This window comes from Anser cygnoides, chromosome 17 (assembly GCF_040182565.1).
Source record: "Anser cygnoides isolate HZ-2024a breed goose chromosome 17, Taihu_goose_T2T_genome, whole genome shotgun sequence".
In the NCBI taxonomy this organism is placed as follows: Eukaryota; Metazoa; Chordata; class Aves; order Anseriformes; family Anatidae; genus Anser; species Anser cygnoides.
The window spans coordinates 13,446,792-13,468,925 of NC_089889.1; the positions used below are offsets into that span (position 1 = coordinate 13,446,792).

At 42.2% G+C, this 22,134-nt stretch overlaps 2 protein-coding genes across 6 annotated transcripts in view; one reads left to right on the top strand and one right to left on the bottom strand.

Moving 5' to 3' along the window:
- Positions 1–398: 398 nt before the first annotated feature.
- On the bottom strand, positions 399–7,043 carry SPRING1 (SREBF pathway regulator in golgi 1). The gene is made up of 5 exons (XM_048063656.2): positions 6,789–7,043; positions 6,095–6,251; positions 4,678–4,829; positions 4,037–4,150; positions 399–2,741 (listed from the first exon to the last, which is right to left on the bottom strand). Exons 1-5 carry the CDS (start codon positions 6,897–6,899, stop codon positions 2,658–2,660), a joined length of 618 nt encoding a protein of 205 aa, XP_047919613.2. The 5' UTR covers positions 6,900–7,043; the 3' UTR covers positions 399–2,657.
- A 9-nt stretch (positions 7,044–7,052) lies between these two features.
- Positions 7,053–22,134, top strand: part of RNFT2 (ring finger protein, transmembrane 2) — a 31,241-nt gene continuing 16,159 nt past the window's right edge. The window contains exons 1-7 of one of the 5 annotated variants that reach the window (XM_066978769.1): positions 7,053–7,208; positions 7,597–7,785; positions 9,726–10,210; positions 12,995–13,473; positions 14,621–14,697; positions 16,235–16,335; positions 18,872–19,025. In XM_066978769.1, coding sequence (XP_066834870.1) covers positions 10,128–10,210; positions 12,995–13,473; positions 14,621–14,697; positions 16,235–16,335; positions 18,872–19,025 — 894 coding nt within the window. In that variant the 5' untranslated portion in view covers positions 7,053–7,208; positions 7,597–7,785; positions 9,726–10,127. Of the gene's footprint in view, positions 7,263–7,481; positions 7,504–7,596; positions 7,786–9,725; positions 10,211–12,994; positions 13,474–14,620; positions 14,698–16,234; positions 16,336–18,871; positions 19,026–22,134 lie in introns of those variants that run through there. The other 4 variants (XM_066978772.1, XM_066978770.1, XM_066978768.1 and 1 more) reach the window with 4 other exon arrangements.

The following is a 22,134-nucleotide window of genomic DNA, read 5'->3' on the forward strand; positions in this document are numbered from 1 at the left end:
CTGACAAATAGAAAGGAGATGCCAGTCACTGACAACCACAGAATCACCAGGCTTTTTTTTGCAAGAGGGATGGACATCACTTAAAACCACAGAGAAGTATTACTAGGAAGTACAGATTTGACATTTTTCACCATATCTTCAAGGCAAGAAGCAATCCTTTGCATTCCATTCCCTGCTTGGTCCAGTTTTTGTAAAAGCCCAGGTTTTTTCTGTGCACCATGGAGAGAAGCATGCTCTTTTCTGAAATTGAAGTGAGAAGTTTCCCATTTGCCTCTACCTCCTTGCCTTTATTCCACTTATTCAAGTTCAGTGTCCCTCTCTACTCCACCGCATTCTTCAAGTCTCCATTTTACTACAGGTGCATTGTAGCTCGAGAAAAGACACGAGTACAGGCACTATTTTGGAACACATACATTTTTAATGATTTAACATATAGCATAGACAATTTGAACAGCTTGACAACCAGGGAGGGAAAATACAGTTTCTGTCCCAGTGAATGGACAATGGTCACAATGCATTTCTGATCACATCCTGTTTCTCTGAAAGAGAAAGGGGCCAGGAATGCCTACTAACATTCCCTGAATTAGGTTGGTTCTTATGATTTCTCACAATTACTGCTTCAAGCAGTGGTATCACCAGCTAAAGAATTAATAACAAGTTGGCTTCTTCTTTCATTCTTTTCCATCAGTATCTTGATCTTAGTGCAACAACATGAAGTGCTGGCGTACTTCTCAGTAGGAAAGATAGTACCAACCTGATGGTCTTTCCTGAGAAAGCCAGGTATAAAATGCTGGAACAGGGGCCAAGATTCTGTTTAACCCTGAAAAGAGAAGTGAGTAACCTCTGCTACCTTCTCAAGACAGTATTTCACACCATGCCTTCACACTGCACCATGTCTGCTGCAGCAAGTTGCCATAGGATGGCAGCAAAGGGGAGACAAATTTCCAGCTGGATAAACTGCTAACACTAAAGCTTTTGCAGAAACAGGATTTTCAAGAGAATCTGCTGATGGGAATCATTATCTCACTTGATGACTTTTGGGAAAGAACAATAAAAACAATGCAAGCGTATTTTATCAGATGGCTGATAACACTTGTTTATATCACATCTAATTTTAACTAGACGCACATGAGAATATCCTGCAATAGCATTGTACGGATATCTTTTGCCACTGTGCTTGTTTTCTCCTAATAAAGCCTCTGTAGATTGTTTTATTTCAGTCAGGGAACAGGAAGTATCAGTTTAAACAAGCATACATAAAGTCAAAATCAGAAGTGCCCTAGCTGGACGGAGATGGCTAGGGCAAAAACAAGGGAAATGAGGCTCTGCATAGAAAAGAACAGCCCAGTTTTGTCTAGCATTTGGGCTTCACATAGCAACATGTGGAGAGAGCACAAATTTAGTCAACATCTTACAGGTTTTCTACCTGTATTGAGCAGCCTTACTTAGGAGGGAAACAAACTGAGATTTTAGAGTTAAAGGAAACTGGAAGAACCAACCCTGCTCTACTGCCATTCTGATCAGGCTGAAATTTCAGAATAGCAAGCATGTCAAACAGCAAGTCAAAATACCCTGATGGTTTAACTGAACTCATGCAACACAGTTGTCCTCAGAGGGCTTGCGCCACGTTCTGACATTCTACCATAATTACTTTGTGTACAAGGACATCATTAAACTGGGATCCTAGACCAACTCCACCCTTTTGCCTCCTGCACAACCAGGAGCGAAGTATAATTGAATTACCAAGGCCTGAACAAGTTCAAGCAACTAAATTTTCAGTGCTTCCTGTGAAAAAGGGGACTAGCAGAGAGTTGTTTACAAGGCTAAGACTCCTCTTCGAGGAAACCTTTGCAGAGTACTAAGGAAAGCACTTACAGACAAACGTCCCATCCTGGGCAGATCCCTGCTCTTCTCTCATGCTATGGGACTTTGACAGAGTAACAACTCCATTGGAGTTCTGAATGCTTTAAATTCACTAAGAGGAACATAAGCTCTATAGCAATGAATCCCAATAAAAATCCTTTTGACTAAGGAGGAAAAACACCAACCCATTTTAGTCAGGATGTAAAATATCCTTTCTACCTGATAGAAAGAAACAAGGACTGAAAGGCATCAACAACTAGCTATGCAAAGCATCAATACTTTCAGCTAGTAATCCGTATAAATTGAATAAATAATTCATAATTACCTATGTAGCATACACCATGCATATCAGAAAAGTACTCCAGAAAAAGAAGCACAACAGGCATGCTTTACCCTCTAAAAGCAAGAATCCTCTCATTATTACTGTCATTCTGGAAAGTCTCTGGACTGCAGAGACAACTCAACCTACAGGTACAGCTGCGAAACTACATTAGATTTTTTTCTTATGATATTTCATAGATCCACTCCATGCATCCTAAAACACTAGCTGTTGTAAGAATTACTCAAAGAACGCCCTTCCAGTGCTCTAAAGCAGGTGCATAACATCAACTGAAAAAAGCAAGATTCAAGTCCACAGAACTTAAGTCCCTTGCTTACACTGTACACCTCCTGGGTTTGCCGCCAGAAACATCATAAACTATTTACACTGAGGCTCTTGTAAAGCAACAGCTGTTGTCTTGCTTTTGGATCCCAGTCTCCAGTTCCTTCCCCTTGTTGTTTAGATCACGCAGCTTTCAAACAGGCAGCAGCTCGGGGGGATATTCGCCATAGCAGTATTTTGCAATTGGATCTCTATAGGTGTTTTCATGCTGCACGCTCTGTTGGGAAGAGGAGGAGAATCCTTAACAATACACACGTATTGGAACAATACAACCCTTCGCTGAGGGTCAAAACCCAGAGTGTTTGTGTATGCAAAAGAGCTCCCAAACTCTTCTGGAGTCAAACAACACTGCAGTCCCAGCATACATGAACACAGCTGCTAAGTTATAGCAGTTTCATGTTGAACCATAACCAGAAATTCATTTTCTGAAGACTACCCAAGTTAAGTGAGATCATATTCAGCATACCAAAGAGTTACCTATGCTTAGGAAATTGAATAGGGCAGAGCTAGGTTCTTTTCAGTTGTGGCCAGTGGCAGGACAAGAGGCAATGGGTAGAAACTGAAACACAAGAGGTTCCCTCTGAACATCAGTAAACACTTTACTGTACAGATGACTGAGCAATGGAACAGGTTGCCCAGAGAGGCTACGGAGTCTGCCTCCTTGTAGATATTCAGAAGCCATCCAGTCATGGTCCTGGGTAACTGGCTGTAGGTGGCCCTGCTTGAGCAGGGTGTTGCACCAGATGACCTCCAGAAGGTCTCTTCCAGCCTCAGCCATTCTGTGATACCATAAAGTGTCCTAAGCAAGCAAGGCATGAAATTGCTCCTGAAAATTTGTGCTCGATCCTGAAAAAGTTTTTGATTTTGGTAGATAAAACTAGAGATCAGATACTGTGGGTAAAAATAGCTTTGGAGACATTTGGAACTACGGCCTTTATTTGCAACTCATCCCTTTAGATATATTAAGTAATCAAGCTGCGTGACATGTCCGTCTGCATTTTCTAAGAGGTCCAATGCTCACTTAGACCAAAACTTCTGATAAAAATCACTGCATCTGTGATGGGTAACAGAAGTTCACCTCTTCTTAAAAAGCAAAAAAATATTACAACACACCTTTTGTTTGAGTGGCTATGCAGATAGCTGCAGATGGTAAAGCTAGAAACAAAACAGCAGGTAAATAGCATCTCTGAAGCCACTAGAAACAAGTCACATTGGTCTCATCCTTATGAGATCTTCACCAGTCATTAAACTCAGCGGGTCTTCTCAGTTTAGCACCTCTTTTCTAAAGACACACTAACCGATCCATCCTGCTGTAAATGTATGCTCTGGTCTTCACTTACTGTTGTTACTATTTCACCTTACAAATCAGAAAATTGCCCTCAGATGAGCTCTCAGCTATAGCTTCAGAGTTTGAGGAAGTGCCAGTATGCACGCAAACAAGACAGACCAGCTATTCTTAGAACCAAGGGCACTTTTCCTTTTCTGAGCCCTGGACATGTACTAGTGGCTTACCTGTGATGAAGTCCTACATTTCGCCAGACACAACTCAAAACGATCTTCGACTGCCATGAAGAGGTTTTGGAAAGCAATAGCTGCCCGGTTCAAGAAACGCTCCAGAAGGTGTTGCTAAAATAGCAGAAGAACAACAAAATAAGACTTTAATTCAACAAAGAGTAATCAAAACCCACCTTAACCTACACAGCTCAAACTTCAGAGGAATAGCAAGTAACTCCCCTTGGATGTTTTAAGGAGCACTGAAAGGTCAACATCATGAAACTCCAGTAGTAAGAGAATCTAGAGGAGCCTTACACTGTGCTTGGCTAACTGAATACACAAAGTACTAACCACAGAACTGATACTGTCTGGAACAGCTTTTCTACAATCGCTTCCCTTCACCGATTGTAATTCCACTGAAGTTGAAATACTCTGCAGAGTTCCCAGTACTTCCTCCTTTCAAAAGTGGAGAAGGATGGATTTTTTTAAAAAAAGCTTTTATTTATAGCTTGCCACATATTCCTTGCAGGCTTTTCTCATCCTTCCAAGACAAGGAATTGTCTCCTCTAAGGAAAGAGCTCCTGACAAACAAGTGTTTTTAGCCACAAAGGAACCCGACCAACTGAGAACACCTGAAAAGCCAAAGAAAGTCTGTGCACCTTGCTGGGCTGCAGGCAACAGGAAACACAGTACTCATACACACTACAGCAGCCGTTGGGAAGGCAGCTGTCACAGCTGTACAGCTTTGTGCTGGGCACGTTGATGTTACAACAGCCATTGACCAGTAAGTCCTTCCTCTCACAGATGTAGCCTGAAAAACAAAAACAACAATAAGAACTGTGAAGACTTTATACATTTTTACATTCCTTTATGCATTATAGAAATGCTATAGGGAGAAACAGATTACTTGACAGTTTTATCGTTTAGTTTGTGATCGTCCTCAATTTGACTGAAGTCCTAAGTAGCAATTCTTCAACATGGCACGTGGACATAGAGCTGAGTTTTACAGCAGCCTGGTGTTATCTGCATAACTGTTATGCACCTACATTAGTATAGCATATATAGCATCATTCTTTAAATGCCTAATATTCTAGTTCTTATTTCTTTTTAGTATAGTTTATTGTTATGAGTGGAAGGGGAAAGGACAAGCGTGGTGATTGTACTGGAAAAAGACTTTGACATGTTCTTTTAACTAGCCTGTTATCTGGATAACTCTCTTTACAGTTCACTATGATGAAGAGACTAATTAATCCACACAGAGGAGCTGTAACACTCACTGTTTATAGGAACCCTTAATAGTGTATAACCAGAGTGTATTGCCTTATAGAAGTTGTACTACCACAGAGTTAGACTGTGGAAGATATCACTGATCTTAGAGACCTTGGTGAATCATCAGTGAGTGTTAACTCAGGCAGTGCTCAATTTTAATATTTACATAAGTCACAAAAGATGTGATGATTTTTCCTACAGCCTTTCATTCCTGGTTAAGAACAGCCCAGTGCTTGAGCAACAAGAAGCACTTGTCCACGGCAGGAAAGGTTCCACACGCTGAGAACACGTAGTTAACTTGAGAACCTGCAGCAGAGATATCCTTGGGTTTACAAGGGTCAGATGAGCTTGTTAGCTGTGACTGAGCACTAATTACACCAATCCTGACTTGCGTTCATGCAAGGCCAGTCAGGTCTCCCTAACACACCTGCCAGTAGGAACACACTGCAGGGAGATACAGACAGCTCTGCAAGCAACCACACTAAGTTCAGCAGGACCCAAGGTTTAGGTGCAGTGTAAAGGCAGCTGGGGTTTGCTGAATCTGAGGTTGTCCTGCGAACAGTACAGCCATGCTCGCAAGGTACTGTGCCTCAGCTGGACCCAAGCCTGCTGTGCACAAAATCAGATCAGCAGTGTCTGCAGCCGCAGCAAAACTAACACAGTCTGACCACAGCAATGCCAACAGCTGCGGTTCTACAGTAACAAAGCAGTAATAAGGAGCAGTTGTTGCTTGGAAGCCCCAGCAGCAGAGAGGCAAGAGCATTCAGCACCGCAATACGCAGAACCAGTTCTTGGTGTTAAGCGTACCCAGTTCATCTGTGATGAGGAGCTTCCCCTGAACAGAATTCCTGCACTGGTTGCTCAGATGGCTGCTGTTCCCTGAGCTGAACTGGTCCTTCCACAGGATCGGCTGCTCGTGCTCTTGCACTTGGAGGAGGTTGCGATCTCTCACCGTCCTTTCTTCCTGCAAGGAAAGGCAGCAATGCAACCAAACGCACGCGTTCCTTAAAAATACCCAGCAGTTTTAAATTCCACGGCGCAGGAAACTCAAACGTCAATGGAGCACGCAACATACTACTTGCTTTCTTTTGCTACACACAGCATAAGAACAACATAACCCAGTAAAATGAGGGGATGCAAGCTCACCACAGGCTCATCTTTCACAGCTGGGCTCAGTCACTGTAGCTACAGAAGGGGCACATAGTGTATTAAATAGTTGTAGATGCACACGTTTCTTTGCAGAGTGCTTTGCTAGGGGAATTACAGCTTACAAAACAGCGCAGCAGATCAAGTCCCTGCAAGATTTTCTTCCAGGCCAGGTTCCAAAACACCGCTGTTGTTAACCACGGCACTTGGTTAAACCCCGAGCTTTTCAAAGCTCCCCTCTTAGCAATGCCCCCGGACTTTTAGGGCAGCGCTGCAGGGGCTCCCCAATCGCTCCGGGGGGGGCTCTGTCCCACACCCCCCCCAGCAGGACGCGGCCGGGGAGGGAGGCACTGACCTGCTTGAAGGTGCTGCTGAGGAAATAAACGAGGGAGAGCCCGAAGACGACGCCGAGCACCCAGCGCTTCCGCAGCAGCCGCCGCCACAGCAGCGCCCCGCAGGGCACCATGGCGCTCAGCCGCCCGCCGCCCGCGGGCCACGGCAGCACCGGGCCGGGCCCCGCATCCCCGCCTGCGGCTCGGGGAAGGCCGGGAGCGGGGAGGGCGGCGGGCACGGCGGAGCCCCCCGGTGAGGCCCAGCCGCTTCCGCCGGCGGAGAGGCGGAAGCCGCGGCCGGGCGTGCGCTGAGGGGGCGCGGCCGCAGCGCCAGGGCGGCCCCGGGGCCGCTCGGCAGGGAGCGGGCTGCGGCCTGCGGGGCCCGGAGCTCAGCCCCGGTTCCTGCCTCCTCAGCCCCCGGTACCTGCTTCCTCAATCCCCAGGTACCTGCTTCCTCGATCCCCGGCCCAGCTGGGAGGTAAAGGCCTGGCCTGTGGGTACGCGTGTATGCATACAGCTGTATTTATAGGCATACGTCTGTAGGTATTATATACTATAGCATTTATATGGGTTTAATCTCTCTATGTACATGCTTTTCCATGTATATTAATTTCTTTCTTACATGCACGTCACGAAGGCTGATCGCAGCCCAGCAGGTGCCCGGGGAATGGCGGTGTGGTGATCCCAGAGGAGAGCGGCCGCGTTGGGTGGCGAGCCTTCAGGGACTGCAGCACTGAGGTGCTGCTCCTCGCTGCCGTTCCCGAGGAGACAGGAAGGTGAAACTCTCTGTGCTGTGGTGAAAATGATTCTGTGTGTGTGTGCTTCTTACAGGTGCGCCTGTTTGAGCGCTGTGATCCAGGTGCTTTACGCTCAGCTGGCTTGGAGGCCCTGTGATGAGTTTGCAAGTTGGACCGTGTCTGGAGTATCTGAAGGACTCGGTGCGGAAGGTGTTCGCACCCTCTTGAGCTGCCCTGTCTCCCACTGTGGCACCTTACACCTCTGGTTAAACCTGTTGTTCAGGTACTGTCAAAGTGTCCAACTGGTGAAAGATGAAAACCCCTAATCCAGAGAAAATGTAATCATTCGGTACTGAAGCTGAGTGCCTTTTGGAACAATGTCCCCTTAAATCATATCTACCTTAAATTTGTGGGACTTCTGGATGTAATACATAAGTTTACATCTTATGAAGTCCCATGTCTTTAGTACTTAACATTAATGTCACAGTCCCCTTAATAACTGATGACAAAAGAACAAGTCTTTCCCCACATAGTTGTGTGACATTTTAAAAGCTGTTTTCACCCCATATTGCAGTCTAGTAGACTTCTAATGGTTTGGAGGGGAGTGAAGCATTTTCCAAGTTTCAAAGTTATCTCTGCACTGACTTCAGCTCAGCTTGTAGCCTGGGAAGGCTGACAGATTTCTTTATAAGCAGTGACCCCAGCATTGTTCATAGGTAGGACAGCTTCGTCTGCATGGGTGAAGGCATGGAGCCTTGACCGTTTAATCATATCTTAATTATTGTTTTGGTTAAAAGGGAGATAAAATTATATACTCAGTCAACAGAGATACTGTCAGGTCAGGATTAGATAACACCGCAGGGAAAATGTAAAAGCTCCCTGGAGAACTATGTGTTGTCAATACAAAGGCAGCCCTAAAAAAAATCTGGGAGAGAAGTCTCATATATATTTTTTATTTTATGAAACTTACAAATACTTGTAAAACAAAATTCGGCCCTGAAAACACAACCTAAATTGAAACATATATCTAGAGATTAAAAAATAGTTTGAAGTTACAAGATCAAAATTCTTATTTAGGAGAGTGTTGGTAACTTATGGTATCCGAAAATTTTGGTGAGAATTAGAGTTCTGGTACTCTTGGTGGCTACCTGTATCTTCTCCATAAAATGCGTTAAAAGTTACGTTCTTCCTGCCATATGTGATTGTCCCAAATTTTTATTTGCTTGTGTGTATTTTATTTACATGTGTATATTTATATTGACTGTCAAAGGGATGTCTGAAGTTGGTGTCTCATATTAAAAGCTTGACATTTTCTATCACCTACGACTCAAATCCTGTGTTGTCCCAGTTCAGCCCACTTGATGAGAGTCTTGAAGATCAGATGGTGCAAGCCAAGCATCTTTCTCTTTTTTGTAAACATTAACATTTCTTGTCATCCTTTTAAAAGTTCAATACAGTTTAGCTGTGTGATTTATGGATACAGGGCTGCACACTTATTTATGTATACATATACTCATATATACATGAATTACATGGATTCATGCCATATAAAATGCTATAAATAATGTTACCGCTTTTGATATCCGGAAGTATTTAAAGTCTTTTACATTTTTATTCAGTAGCTATTTCAGTCTAAAGTTGAGTAGGATCAGATTTATGTATTTAAACGATCTCTTTCTAAATCTTCTTTGATGTACCTGTAGGAATGTGCACAAATCACTTGCAAAAATTGCCCATGCTTCAGGTTTTATATAAGTGAGATACCCTTACACTGTGTAAGACTATTTGTCGGGTACTGTGTGCTATGCCTTGATGGTTTTCTGTTCTTTTTTGCTTTTGAATGATCTTGATTTTTAAAAATGTAATGTAATTGAGGTTGTTCCCCTAAAATTAGCCACTTGAAAGCAGAGATTTAAATAACTAAATAAAGAATTTCTGTCCTTGTCCTAGTAAAAGGTCCTGAAGTTAATACAACTTCAAAGCTTTTTTATTTCCTGTTCCAGACCTTACTTTATTTTTGCTGACAGTTCAGAATGAATGGGACAAGAACATGTGATCTTTTGCACATGTGGATATCATTTGTGGCCATTGTGCAGAGTTCGCTAATGGCAATCTGTGGTTTAAAAGGAAGGGGATGGCAGTTTAAAAAAATACCGTCATGCCTTGATTGTATTTTTTTTCATTAAAAATGTTTATACATTCTTTTTTTTTCCTTCGGTTTAGCTCTTTATTGCCCTGGAAGTTTCTTCAGAAGAGGAGGAATGCATTTCATTTGCAGAGAGCATATGTTGATTCACGTGTCACATCTAGAGCTACTCTGTCAGATGTCCTGAAGTTCCTGTCGGAGACCATGCCATCATACCTGTGTAGTCTACTTGTGACTGCAACATGCTGCAGAAGGGGATCTGACTCATGCCTGCCCTACTTGGAGACCTGTTTGTGAGCGCTCCTGTTTGCCATTTGAAAGTTGCTTCTTCACAAGTGTACTACATAAGAATTGCAAGCTTCTCTTCCAGAGAAGCCAGTGATTTACTCCAGCCATGTCACTAGCTGAAGGGGTTTCACAGCCCTCTGGCTCTGTGGACCTTTGTTAGTCACACTGAGAACTGGTGACCTACAACGTTAATGTTGAGCGTGTTGTGTTTTAAGGTTTTGAGGAAAATGCAGAGACGGCATAGCAGCAACACTGACAACGCTCCTCCTGAAAGGTAAATCTTTTTCCTTCCTTTTTCCTACGTTTTCCTCTCCAGGTGGCAAAGTTCTGATTTAAGCGTATGGTGTGTTTCATGGTAAGTTTTAGAAGACAAAAGCTCAGAAGTGAGAAAAACATAGACTTCCTCATCCTGTGCATGTAATGTGGCCAGGCTTTCTGCTTGGGTTTAGGGACAGATTTACTTTTCTCCTTCATGTCAGTTATTGACTGCTGCCAACAACAGTGTTACAGGTTTGATGATCCAGTATGGCACATACGGAGACAGCTGGCTTAGTAAAGGCAGGATGTTTTAGAGCTCTAAGAGCTCTCGAAAAGCAATCCATGGCACAGTCCTGCGGGGATATTGAGCGCTATCAGTCTGAAAGGGTCAATCGGTATGAACAGAGCCTGTATATACTTCTGTTACACAGTATTTTATAGAGATTTAGGATGATTCTTTACATCATCCTAGAATCTGTATCTAGCTTTGCGTATGTGAATAGTTAGAAGCAGAATACTGCTAATTCATTTCTGTAATTATAACATCAGCAAGGGAGGCTTGCCACTCTTGTTGTTCTGGTACTAAATACTCCCTTGTGCTTTCCCAGAGTTAGTGCTCGACTTTTTTTCTTTCTATTTTTTTTCTTCTAAAGAAGAAACTAATCTAATTACTGAGACAAAGATGGAACTAACAAATTTCATTGCTCTGGCTAAGCTGAGATTGTAAGTGAAAGATCTGGATCATAAGCAGGCACTTAATATTTCTTAGTGGTTTTACAGGTAGAGGGGAAGCTTGATGTCGTGACCACTTTTACCACAGCGCCATTCTTAATTTGAGGGCAAAAGAAAAGCATCTTCAACTTGTTCTGTGTGATGCCACCCAAGCCTCAGTGCAGTCTACGGGTTTTTATCAGCAGGCAAGTCTGGGCCTTGAGAAGCACATCAGATGTATTTTGCACCTCTCATATGTAATGTAGAGCTTCTTGAGACTACAAACTTGTAAGACACTTTGGGATCTCTTTGAACAGTTAAAAATATTCAGGATACGTATCTGTTACTGAGTGCAAAAGATTCACAGGGTAATATCAACTGGTCTTTATAAATACTTCTTTTTTTAAGAGTAGATACATGCCAGTAACATGACTGAAGGTTTTCTAACTGTAGAACGAAATTCTTTTGCCACTGACGCTGTGGTCTTCACTTTGGTTGACTTCATCAGACTCAGAATTTCATCTGTGTATATTTGTCTTTAAATATGTGCCTGATTAATTCCTTCCTGCTGAAAGCATAGTCGTGTATCCTGGTAGTATTGTTGCAAACAATACTTTTGTGTTTGTCTGTAACACTGAGTTCCACCCAATGTGTTGGTTATGTTCCCAGACGTAAGTACAGATCTGTCACATTATGTCCCTGTCTTGTGTATACATCCCTGAGTTGTAATGTTAGGTGTAAAATTCAAAATCTGTTGATGAATATTTTGAACCAAAGAAAGGTGTGCCAAATCTTGTTGACTTGATTCCTTGCTGGAGCCTGTGGAGAGATGCTGGGAAGGGGCTGTAGCTATAAAAAGCCTTATTAGGAGTTTACTTAGTGGGAAGGTCAGCCCAGAGAGATTTGAAGCTATCTCCAGAGTCAGATGAAAGGCAGTGCTCTGTGCCCTGTAAGATGCCTGGGGAGGTTCTTGAGCCCATGGGAGAGGGAGGGTTAAGGGCCCTGTATGTGCTTGCATGTGCTGTCTCAGCTTGTGACCACTGTTTCTAAAGTTAGACATCTCCAAGGCTTAAAACCAAGAGAGACTGGAGCTCTGCAACGTGCCTTATTTGCGGGCTATGCCTCTTGCTGCACATTATTTATTCTTTACTATTCTTTTGCAAATTAGAGAGATATTTGCTGCCTGCCAGGCATTTACTCCCTAATAGTTGTTTCTACCTGTTACATATATTGTTGCCTTTCGTCCAGACTTTCCATGTGTTCATTTCAGTACCACAGAACTGAATTCAAGTGAAGAAAGCATATTTTCTTCTGGTATTAGGATGAAGATATTTAAGACTTTCTTTTGGAATCTGGCTGTAATCTATCCAACAAGCTTAGTAAAGAATCAGTGCCAGACCTGATTCTGCCCAGTGCCCAGTAAACTGAGTACCTCCATGCCCATTTTGCTGAGAATATCAAAATAAAACAATTTTTTCTGTGATCCATCAACACATCCTTATTAATATTTGTTGGAACAGGGACACACAGGCAGCTTGCAACACTTCTCTTCCCCAGCTGACTCTCTCATTTGTGTTATTCATCAGTGGGCAAGTATTGATCATCCCTAAATAGAAGATCTTGGAGGTAGATCATTTCCCTAAGGTAGCCTGATTAATTTGTATGCATATAATGTGTCCTGTCTTGGTTGCACTGTGTAAATTTACATGTTTTTATGTATGTTTTCTTTCAATATTGAAATCGTTATTGAACATGTTGAATTTGATACTAGATGTGTTATATATATGTCTCCTCCAAAAGTAAAGGCAGTGTTTGGGAACTCTGATCCTCAGATGAAGGAACTGGTGCATCTTGATCAGTGCTTTAGAAATACTCTGATCTTGTTTCAGGAGTCTGGTTACTGGTCTCCATTTCTGCAGCTGTGACTTTCCAACAGCAAACAGAGTGAAAAGCATCTGTTATCTGGAGACCTACATATTCTGGCAGTGCATGAAGAACTCTTAAATGATACAGTCGGGAGTGGTCTAAAAGACCAAGAAGTTCTGTGGCACTCATTTAATCACTTTTCTTTAATCTCCTTCCACTGCAGGAACCGGAGCCAAACAGTCAGTTCTGAAACCAGCGTGGATGAAAGTGGAGTTTTTGAAAGTCTAAAGGCTGAAACGTCCTCACCACAACAGCTGTTCTCGGGCCTGGCAGGTATCCCATCGGGTACCATCACAGCCACGCCGTTCCAGTCAGGTTTGGTTCTGGGCTCTTCAGCGGGAGGTGGGGAAGTATTCATTCAGATGCCAACCCCAAGGGAGGAAGGAAGCAGTCGTACGGAAGGAGCCCCGTTTCACCACCGGCAGCAGTCGCATCATTTCCACCATGGCCATCACCGGGGTTCGTCCCTGCTGCACATGGCTGGGGGAGACCGCCACGGGCATGCAGAGGAAGGCAGTGACGAACAGGCCGGGACTCCAGCCCCAGCTCTTTCAGAGTTAAAAGCTGTGATCGGTTGGCTGCAGAAGGGACTTCCCTTCATCTTGATCCTCACAGCTAAAGTCTGTTTCCAGCATAAGCTTGGTAAGCACGTATCCTTTTTGGATTGTAAATGTATTAGAGGGTGGGTAGGAAGCTTTATCATGCTGTGATGCCTGATGTATATATCTCTGTGACAGTGTCTAGAGCTAGAGGTATTCTAGCATGAAGGGGACGTATTAAAACGCATGGGATAACTAACCAGCTCCACATCCTTTCACCCGACTTTCAGCACAAGCTGTTTTCATCTGTGTTAGTCCCATCTGTTTCCTATCCAGACAAGTGGGAGATCATTTCTGTACCTTTTCCTAATCTCTCCATGGCATTCCTGTAGGGGCTGAGGATGTTACCAAGGCTTCCCACTCAGATCTCCCCCTACAAGAGGCAGAGAACTTACGTTAGTGACTAGCAAAGGCTTCTGTGTAGCACAGAAGGTCTCATGGGGATGAGACGCTTGTACAGCTGGAACAGGGGTAGTTGTGAGAACAAGCCAAACAGCATCAGCTGTTACATCTTACAGTCGAGATCTTCAGAGTTCCTTGAAGAGTATGTCTGTCCCAGTTTCTTTCATGGGACTTTCAGACCCTCAGAGGTCAAGTAAAATCCACTCATCTAATCCTTCTCTTACTGTGAAGTTTTACGTGTGGCATTTCTGAGGATCCTTACTCATTTTGGGAGTAGTATGCTGAGATTGTCACAGGGAAGCCAATAATGCCTAAGTTTATGCTGCTTATAGCTGCCAGCATTCCCCAAAAGAGGCATTGATTCATTTCTGCAACATCTTGCTCTTTAAACCTGGTATCCTATATATATGGTTTTGATAGTGTGCCCTATAATCTAGGATGGGCTGAACTGCTGCTGTAATACTGTCTTCTAGCTGACTTCTGTTTGCACAGTGCAGCCACAGCTTGCAGCACTTCTGTTCTTTTTCAGCACAGAGCCTGCTGTTAGGACAGAGCTTCTGTATTTGGCTGGGTGGCAAGTGCTCACTACAGCAGCTTCATTTCAGTTTAGCTTGTATTTGAATTTTGAGTCCAGACTTCCCAGTTTCAGTTGTTTATTTTAACTCCTAGTGCATCCAGAATATGACCCAGTAATATTTTTCAAAGCTCAAGATGCTTATCAAATGACTTAGGACTGAAGATCCTCCTACCTGGCCTTTTTGTACTCTTAACAGTGTCTTTTCCTGCAGGGATTGCTGTGTGCATTGGTATGGCCAGCACGTTCGCATATGCCAACTCAACGCTCCGAGAACAGGTTGCTCTGAAGGTGAGTACAGCATCTTCCTCTCTTTTGCTTCCAAGCGACATTGCTCTTTGTATACAAAATAATGTCTGTGCTGAAAATTATTCTGCAATCTAGGGTTGAACAGCATTGTATGTATACAGATCTGTCAGAACTAGAGTACTGTGACAAAATCCTCACTTCCTCTGCCTACTTCTCCCCACTGATGCTCTCCCATAGTTTCCCTTCTGCACTTTTGTGAAAGTATGTCATAATAAAAGCAAGGGAGGAAAAGTTGGGAAGATTGTAATCTACCTCTAGCACTGCACTGGTAGCTTCTCTATGCCTCAGTTTCCCATTGTGTATAGCAGAGGTGCTGAAACCAATTTCACTAGTTAATAATGATATTGAATTTATTAATATTTAGATGTTCAGCTGAAGGATTTTGTAAATGTATTACCTGTTAGTATCTTTAGAATTCTCTCTTGATTATATGTTTAGAATGTAATGAAACCAGGAGATCTTTACAGGTATCGTGATCTTCTTCAGTGTCAGCAAGGTACTTCAACAGCACTAAAAGCACAAAAACAGATCTGCTTTTTTGACAAAATGACATGGGTGGTACGAGCGTATAAGTACATGTACCAGCAGCAGTAAAATAAATGTGATACAATGCTAAACGAACGGATGAACTGCACAATCGTGTAATAGATTGCTGTTGGCTTTCACTTTTCACCTCTGTCTTTCTAGCAGCATGCCCATTAATCCTTCTGCTTTAAATCTCAACCTAACATCCCTGGCTGGTGAATAGCTACAAAGAGCTATATTCTTAATAAATCAGCCTGCAAAAAAAAATGCTGTTTTTTTTTTTTTTCCCCTCCCAAGAGTAAAATTTACTCTTCAAAATTACACTGGACCAAGACCCAGGACAAGATCTTCTGTCTTCCAGCTTCCACCTATAATGTTCCTTGTGCTTTGAAAAGTAAAATTCTCACTTCTTTTGACCTTTAATTATTTATTGAATCAAAAAAGCATGTCCTGGAATCTTCATGTATTCAGATAGCATTCGTATGTGCTGCATATAGTGATGGGTTATGTTATATTCGATTTAGCTAAGCTGTCTTCTAAGTGACTATGGATTTATTTGTAAAACACCCATTTCACAAAGTGTCATTCCAGACAGGTGAAAGCTCAGAATTGTAGTACAATGTATGGAACTGACTTTTTAACCTGTTAGTCGAGCTGCATTTTAAATATCAGGGGAACTTAGTTGTCCCAGGAAAAATCCCAACTTTGAGCATTGTGCTCTGCAAGCAAGGCTATCATTTTCACCAGTGTAATTCCATTAATTTCTCTGAAATTGCTTTATTTGAAAAGGTTAGGTGAGTGAGAGCCATTTCTGCTTTTGTTTGTAGTCTCACAGCCTATTTGTGAGTCTTAGTCCTGTGTAAATAACTAATTACTGAATGCTTAATTGCGTATTTGTGTCTCCTGGGTTGGTCGTGCATTTTTCAGCAGTTAGAGGCTCAGTGCAACCCTTGAGACTTTGAATTCATCTTCTCTGCTTCTTTTTGTTGCTCAGGAGAAAAGATCAGTATTGGTTGTCTTCTGGATCCTGGCCTTTCTCACTGGAAACACCTTCTACTTGCTTTACACATTCAGCTCCCAGCAGCTGTACAACAGGTGAGCAAAATTTACATTGTACATGATGGAAGCAGGGAGAGAAAGGACTGCAGGTGTCTGCTGTCTTTGTTAGGTTTTTGTAATAGCTTTCATTGGAGGAAAAGAATGTGTGTCACTTTTACCAGTGGACTGTGCTCCTGTCAATAAATGACATAACCAGCTCTGAATGGGCCAGCTATGATGATACACTACAGTTTCTGCTTGAAACATGTACGCTTGCCACTTTCTCATGTATCAAAGCAGGACAGATACTTTTGTATAACTGGAGTTCTAAATTTCCATTTTGACCACTGTGTCTGAATGTAAAGAGCAGATGTTGGAAGCAGATAAGAAATTGATCCACTGTTTTGACTTTTCAAGTAATATTTTTTCTTTTCAGTCTATCCAGCTTTTAGTCTGTTACTGGAGATAAACTGGAGATAAAGTAGTAGTATTTTACCTCATTGTACTCAGGCTTGGAGGCATCTGAGTCTGGTGTAATTAAGATAGTCTCCACTTTAAAATGCTGACAGAAGCAGTTCTCTGGTACAGAAAAGTTAGTATCCATGGATATGGCTCAGTACTATCCCTGCTCATTGTAAAGGAGGGATTACATGACAAATAGGAAGCAAAGATACTTAAGCAAGGGGACCTTAGCAGAATAAATAAGAAGAAACAGAGCAATAATCAAACCTAGTTACTTGAGAAAGTAGTTCTGATACTACTAGTTAAAACCATATCAATTATCTTCCCAATTAAAATTCAGTCCCATTGAAGGCGACTTAGAAATTCAGACTGAAAATATTTACTGGAAAATATACTGTGCATCATATGCATCAGTTGGGCTGTGGCTAGATGGCTCTTGAGTTGTTTTTTTTCTCTCATTTACTTCACTGCTTCTCAGCTTCTTCCCATCAATACCATCCGTTGAGTGAAAGAGTCAAGGGCCCACAACCCTGGTACCCTTTGGAATTGTCCCTGACAATTTTGGGTTTGATCACTGGAAAGCAGTGCGTGTAAATGCTTTCAGGAAAAGGGAGAGATGAGAAGTCTTGTATGTGTGGGTTAAAATGAGAGATAGTGAACTATGGGGTCGTATGTGGTTTGCGGGAGGGAATGGAAGAGAAGAAAGAGGCATGGCAGAAAGGCTTTAGGAAGTTTATTTGCACCACAGGGAAAGAGTGTAGCTTTAGCAAGTAGGTTAAGGTTAAATGGATGAATGGGCACAGTTTAAAATAAAAGATAGGTCTCCTAAAATAAAAGGGTTTCAGCAATTTGGGGCCATCCTATGCACTGTTTAGGGCATAGTTTATTAACCGTGAACAGTCTGGGCAATGGCTTCACTGAAAAGTGCCATTCCTGCAAGTGATGTAGTGGTGCATGGTGTGCCATGCTTGGGCTAGTGGATCTGTTGCTTGCAGTGTGGGCACCTGTGCCCATGCACGAGGCAGGCCTGTGAGAAATAGCTGCTTTCATTTTGTTTCTTTCTCATCTGTTTTTCATTTCCTAATTTATTTACTTTTTGCTCATTTCTAGTGCACGAATAGTAGTAAAGTCTCTGATTCTGTTTCTGTTTGTAGGATTTAATTTTACCTGTTGTGCTGTGCCAGTGTTGTGAGTATTTTAAATTCATGCTCAGGCTTTTCATTCTGGGTTGGTTATCTTACCTTTCCATTTTTATTTCTTAAGTTTTTGCTTTCTACCATTAGGCTTTGGTAGGTAAATATCCTGAACAGGAATCCTATTTTTTCAGTCTGAGTAGGGTCCAGACCTCATGCTGCTCAGGTCAGTAGCTCCTGCCCATGGCTACATGAAGTTGTGCTGTCCTGGACTTCCCTTCTTTAAAGGCCAAATGTTCAGCGCAGTCAATAGCATTATGTAAGGGATGCTACCTTTCTGGAGGTTTGGTTCAGGTAAGAGCTGCTAACTAACACAGCCTAGTGAGCCACTGTTGGAGCATGACCCTTCTGAAGTTCTGACCTTTCTGCCAGAGTTCTGTCTAATACCACGCTTCCTTTGTCACCCGCTTGTTTCACACGCACGAGTAGCTTTAGAGACTGCTGCCCCTGAAATAGCTCTAGTCAGCCAGCCTCGGTGGAGAAAGACACGGTGGTCTTAAGTTGTCCATGACTTTCCTCTTCAAAGACTGCTGATGACTGAGACTTCAAGGGAAAAACCTTCACAGTCAGGCCTGAAAGAGCAAGCCTATGGACTAAAGGCGCTGTGGTTAGACCAGAGGCTCTTTTCTGCTGTGGATTATAAGTTTTGAAAATTGCAGTCTCAAAAACAAATCTTGTATGTCTTTAGGTCCTGTTTTCTGATAGTGGGCAAACCTGCTGACCTCAGTAGAAACGGGCAAGAACAGACAAAGTCAAGGGGCCCAGAGGAACCATGGGACTAATTTGCATGTCTTATTCCTGTTGCCCCTGAGGACACTGAACTGAAGTTCAGTGGATTTTCTAGGCCTTCTTTGGCCAGCAGTGGATAGAGCTGGTATCAAGAAGCCTAAGTGAGGTTCTCCTCATTAGTATTTGAACCTTGTTGTCATGCCTTTCAGCCTTATATTTCTGAAACCCAACCTTGAGAGACTGGACTTCTTTGACCTGATGTGGATCGTGGGGATCACAGACTTTGTGCTGAAGTATCTCACCATTGCATTGAAATGCCTAATTGTTGCCTTGCCTAAGATCATCCTAGCTGTCAAGTCAAAGGTAAGAGCCTCTTCTCTTCTGGATGTATGGATGTTTGTCTTTGATAATCTGATACCTTTACAACGTGTACAGACAGAAATGTGTGGAAGGACAAAAATAAGAAAATCTCTGCTAAAACTTTGATAGAGAGTCACCTGGGTAAGTTTTGGTTTTTGAACAATTGCAGACCTGAGCAGGGGTTTGGCAATGCCAGCAAGTGATTGAAGTCTAGAAAGAGAGGAGTAAACATTATTTGAGAAGGAACGAGTATTAGCAGTGAGATAACTGCTTTGCTGGCTGACGCTATTCTAAGTCTTGTTTTCTAAGCAGTCTTTGTCAATAGATATTTTTGAAGCACAAATTTCTGCTTGATAGAAAGAAAGAAGCAAGTGGTGATTTCTTTGGGTTTCCAGTTGGGTCAAAAAAGTAACAATATTAAATTGAAACTACTTGTGCCACACAAGATGATTGAAGAACTATTTTAAGTAAACAGTTAAAATGCTTAAATACATACAAAATCTTACATAGACCAGGCCTAACTTTTGAAACTTTCTCACTACACTTTCTCTCAAGTTACCCTTTCATACGTGTATATAATTTTTTTTTTTTTTTTTTTACTCTTCACAGACCTGTCATGCTATCCCTTCTTCCACTGAGTAGTGTCTCCATTTCAGTGGCAAAGGTAGCAATGTATGCTATTTGCATTTGATAAAGAAACTTTCTGGCAAGTGTTTGGATGAAAGGCACTGTATAGACACAAGATACTATCATTAATTGCAGAAAGTCTCAGGCAGGGCACTTAAGGGGATATCTAAACTGGGAATAGTTTTGCTTACAAATGACATGGGTGGCAGGGGAGTTGAGCAGTTTGTTCCTGCACAGCAGGGCTATTTGAGATGGTTATTAATTTATTTCTGGCGAATGTCCAGGTGCTTTTTTTTTTCTTCTATTATTATTATTTTATTTTGGGAGATTAATGTGCTAGGTCAGAGCATAATCCAGGCCGGGGAGGGGAGGAAAAAGTGATGTGAATAGTCTTCCCAAGATAAATTGCAGCATTGGAAAAGGTTCACAGCCTTTGCTTGCTTGTCTGAGAGCTATCCCAAGTACTCATTAATCCTTGTCGGGAGAGAAGAAAGAGAAGGGGTCTTTATTTGCAGCTACAGTGGGAGGCTGGTAAGATCACATCTGTCACGGGCCTATAATGACTCAGAGCACAGATGCTTTATTTTTAATACCTTTTTCTGGATAGCAATATTTCTCACTTTTTTTAAGTCTCTTTTTGTCTTAGGATGTTGTTGATGGTCTCACTGTCCCTTGACATCTGAGACTGTTGTTACCTACTGCTATGGATCTGGATTTATTTTTTATCCCACCCTCTACACTGCATCCATTAAGCCAACTAGGGATGAGATCTGGTGTAACAAATTAAGTAAGATCAAACTGGGATGGGAGAGCTCCAAGAGAACCCCAGGATGCCATGGAAATTGTAATTGGTAACCATGTAGCTGAGCTCTTTCCCTGAGTCTGATGACCCAGCTTACTTCTACAGGCCAGCACAATGCTACACATGATTTTTCAGATGATTATTTAAAAAAAAAAATTATTTATTTTCTGAGTTTAAACAGTTCTGTTGCACTTCAGACATAAACTTGACCAAATTCTTACCAAGGTATTTGCCATCTGCTGTCTTAATGTTTGCCAAAGTTACTGTTTTCCTCCCCAAATGCTTGTAGTAGCATTTCTGCTTGAAGCCTAGTCAGTAGTTTGTGAACTTCTGGATGGCTGTTGCTTAATCACAGCAGGTAGCAAGCTTTTGGAGAAATAAATTTGTAGAGTAGAGCTATAAGGTGGCGTTTGTTTGGTTTTTTTTCCAGGAAATATTTACTAAGTTTTTTGTTTGTTTGTGGATTAAACTAGTTGGAACAGCAGCCTCTAGCTCCTTATAATACAGGGCCTGAAGAGGAGCCTGGTGCACTGTCAGGGATAGAGTTCAGCACAGCTGTGAATAGCTTAGAGGTATTTAATCTTGAATTTCCTTGCAGTACCTTCTTGCTGGCAGTAGATGATAAAACTTGCCAATGGACGGGATATCAGGGTCTCTGATCAACTCTGAGCAGGCCAAGGTATTCCTTGTTTGGGAAGTTCAAAGGCACTTCCAAAGCTAGTCTGGATTTTCATACTGCTCCTTGAGATTCTAGTCTTCTCTCTTACGTGGTTTTCACTGATGCTTGTGTAGTCTTTCTAGTGTGAAGCATCACCTCAGAATGGCCTTCTCTTAAAGCTCTTACCTCTCCATATCCATTGTGGTTGAAGCAAGATCAGATTCTTCTTTCTTTTAAACATGGAAGCCTTCATATATCCTCTCAGTCTTATGTGTAGAAGAAACAAGCCCAACTGAGTCTTTTCTCAGAGACTCATTCATTCCAGATCTTTAATTTTATTATTGTTCTCTGCTGGGCTGTCTGTGGTGTTTAATTAATTGCACCCCCAGGTTTTCCAGACCATTTCTCTAGTCTGTCAAGATGATTTTTGAATTATAATTCTTCCCGATGTGTTTCCTAGTTTAGTGTGAACTGCACATTTGATAATGATGGAACAGAGTAAGCTTAAGGTCGTTAATGAAAATAGTGAGTAGTACCAAACTCCACTTAGCTCAGATGCATTTTTTCATTTTGACAGTGAACATATGAAAAATACAGGCTAGCACACTCAGTTCTCCCAGTCTAAAGCACCTGGGTTGTGTACTCTTAGTATGGCCCCCTCACATCAAGAACCACCATGGATCCAGTACAGATTTAAACGGAAAAAGCAAAGAGGCTTCCCATCAGCAATGGAAGTGAGGTATACTAAAGCATGATCTGATGCTATGACTGAGAAAAAAGCAAGCTAACATTAAAAGGCAGAATCTCTTTGATTTGCCTTTTCAGTCTGAATAGACAGCAGTACACATCATTTTGTGCCCAAAACTGGTTGACAGGAACCAAAATTATACTCGGTGCTGGAATGTGAAGCATGAAGACTGCTGTGTCTTCCCAGAGTTCTCCAAGCTTGAGTATCTCAGAAATGGACTATCTTTGCAGGCAACCCAGCCAAAGAATGAGGGAAGATTGGAAATTAAAAAAAAAAA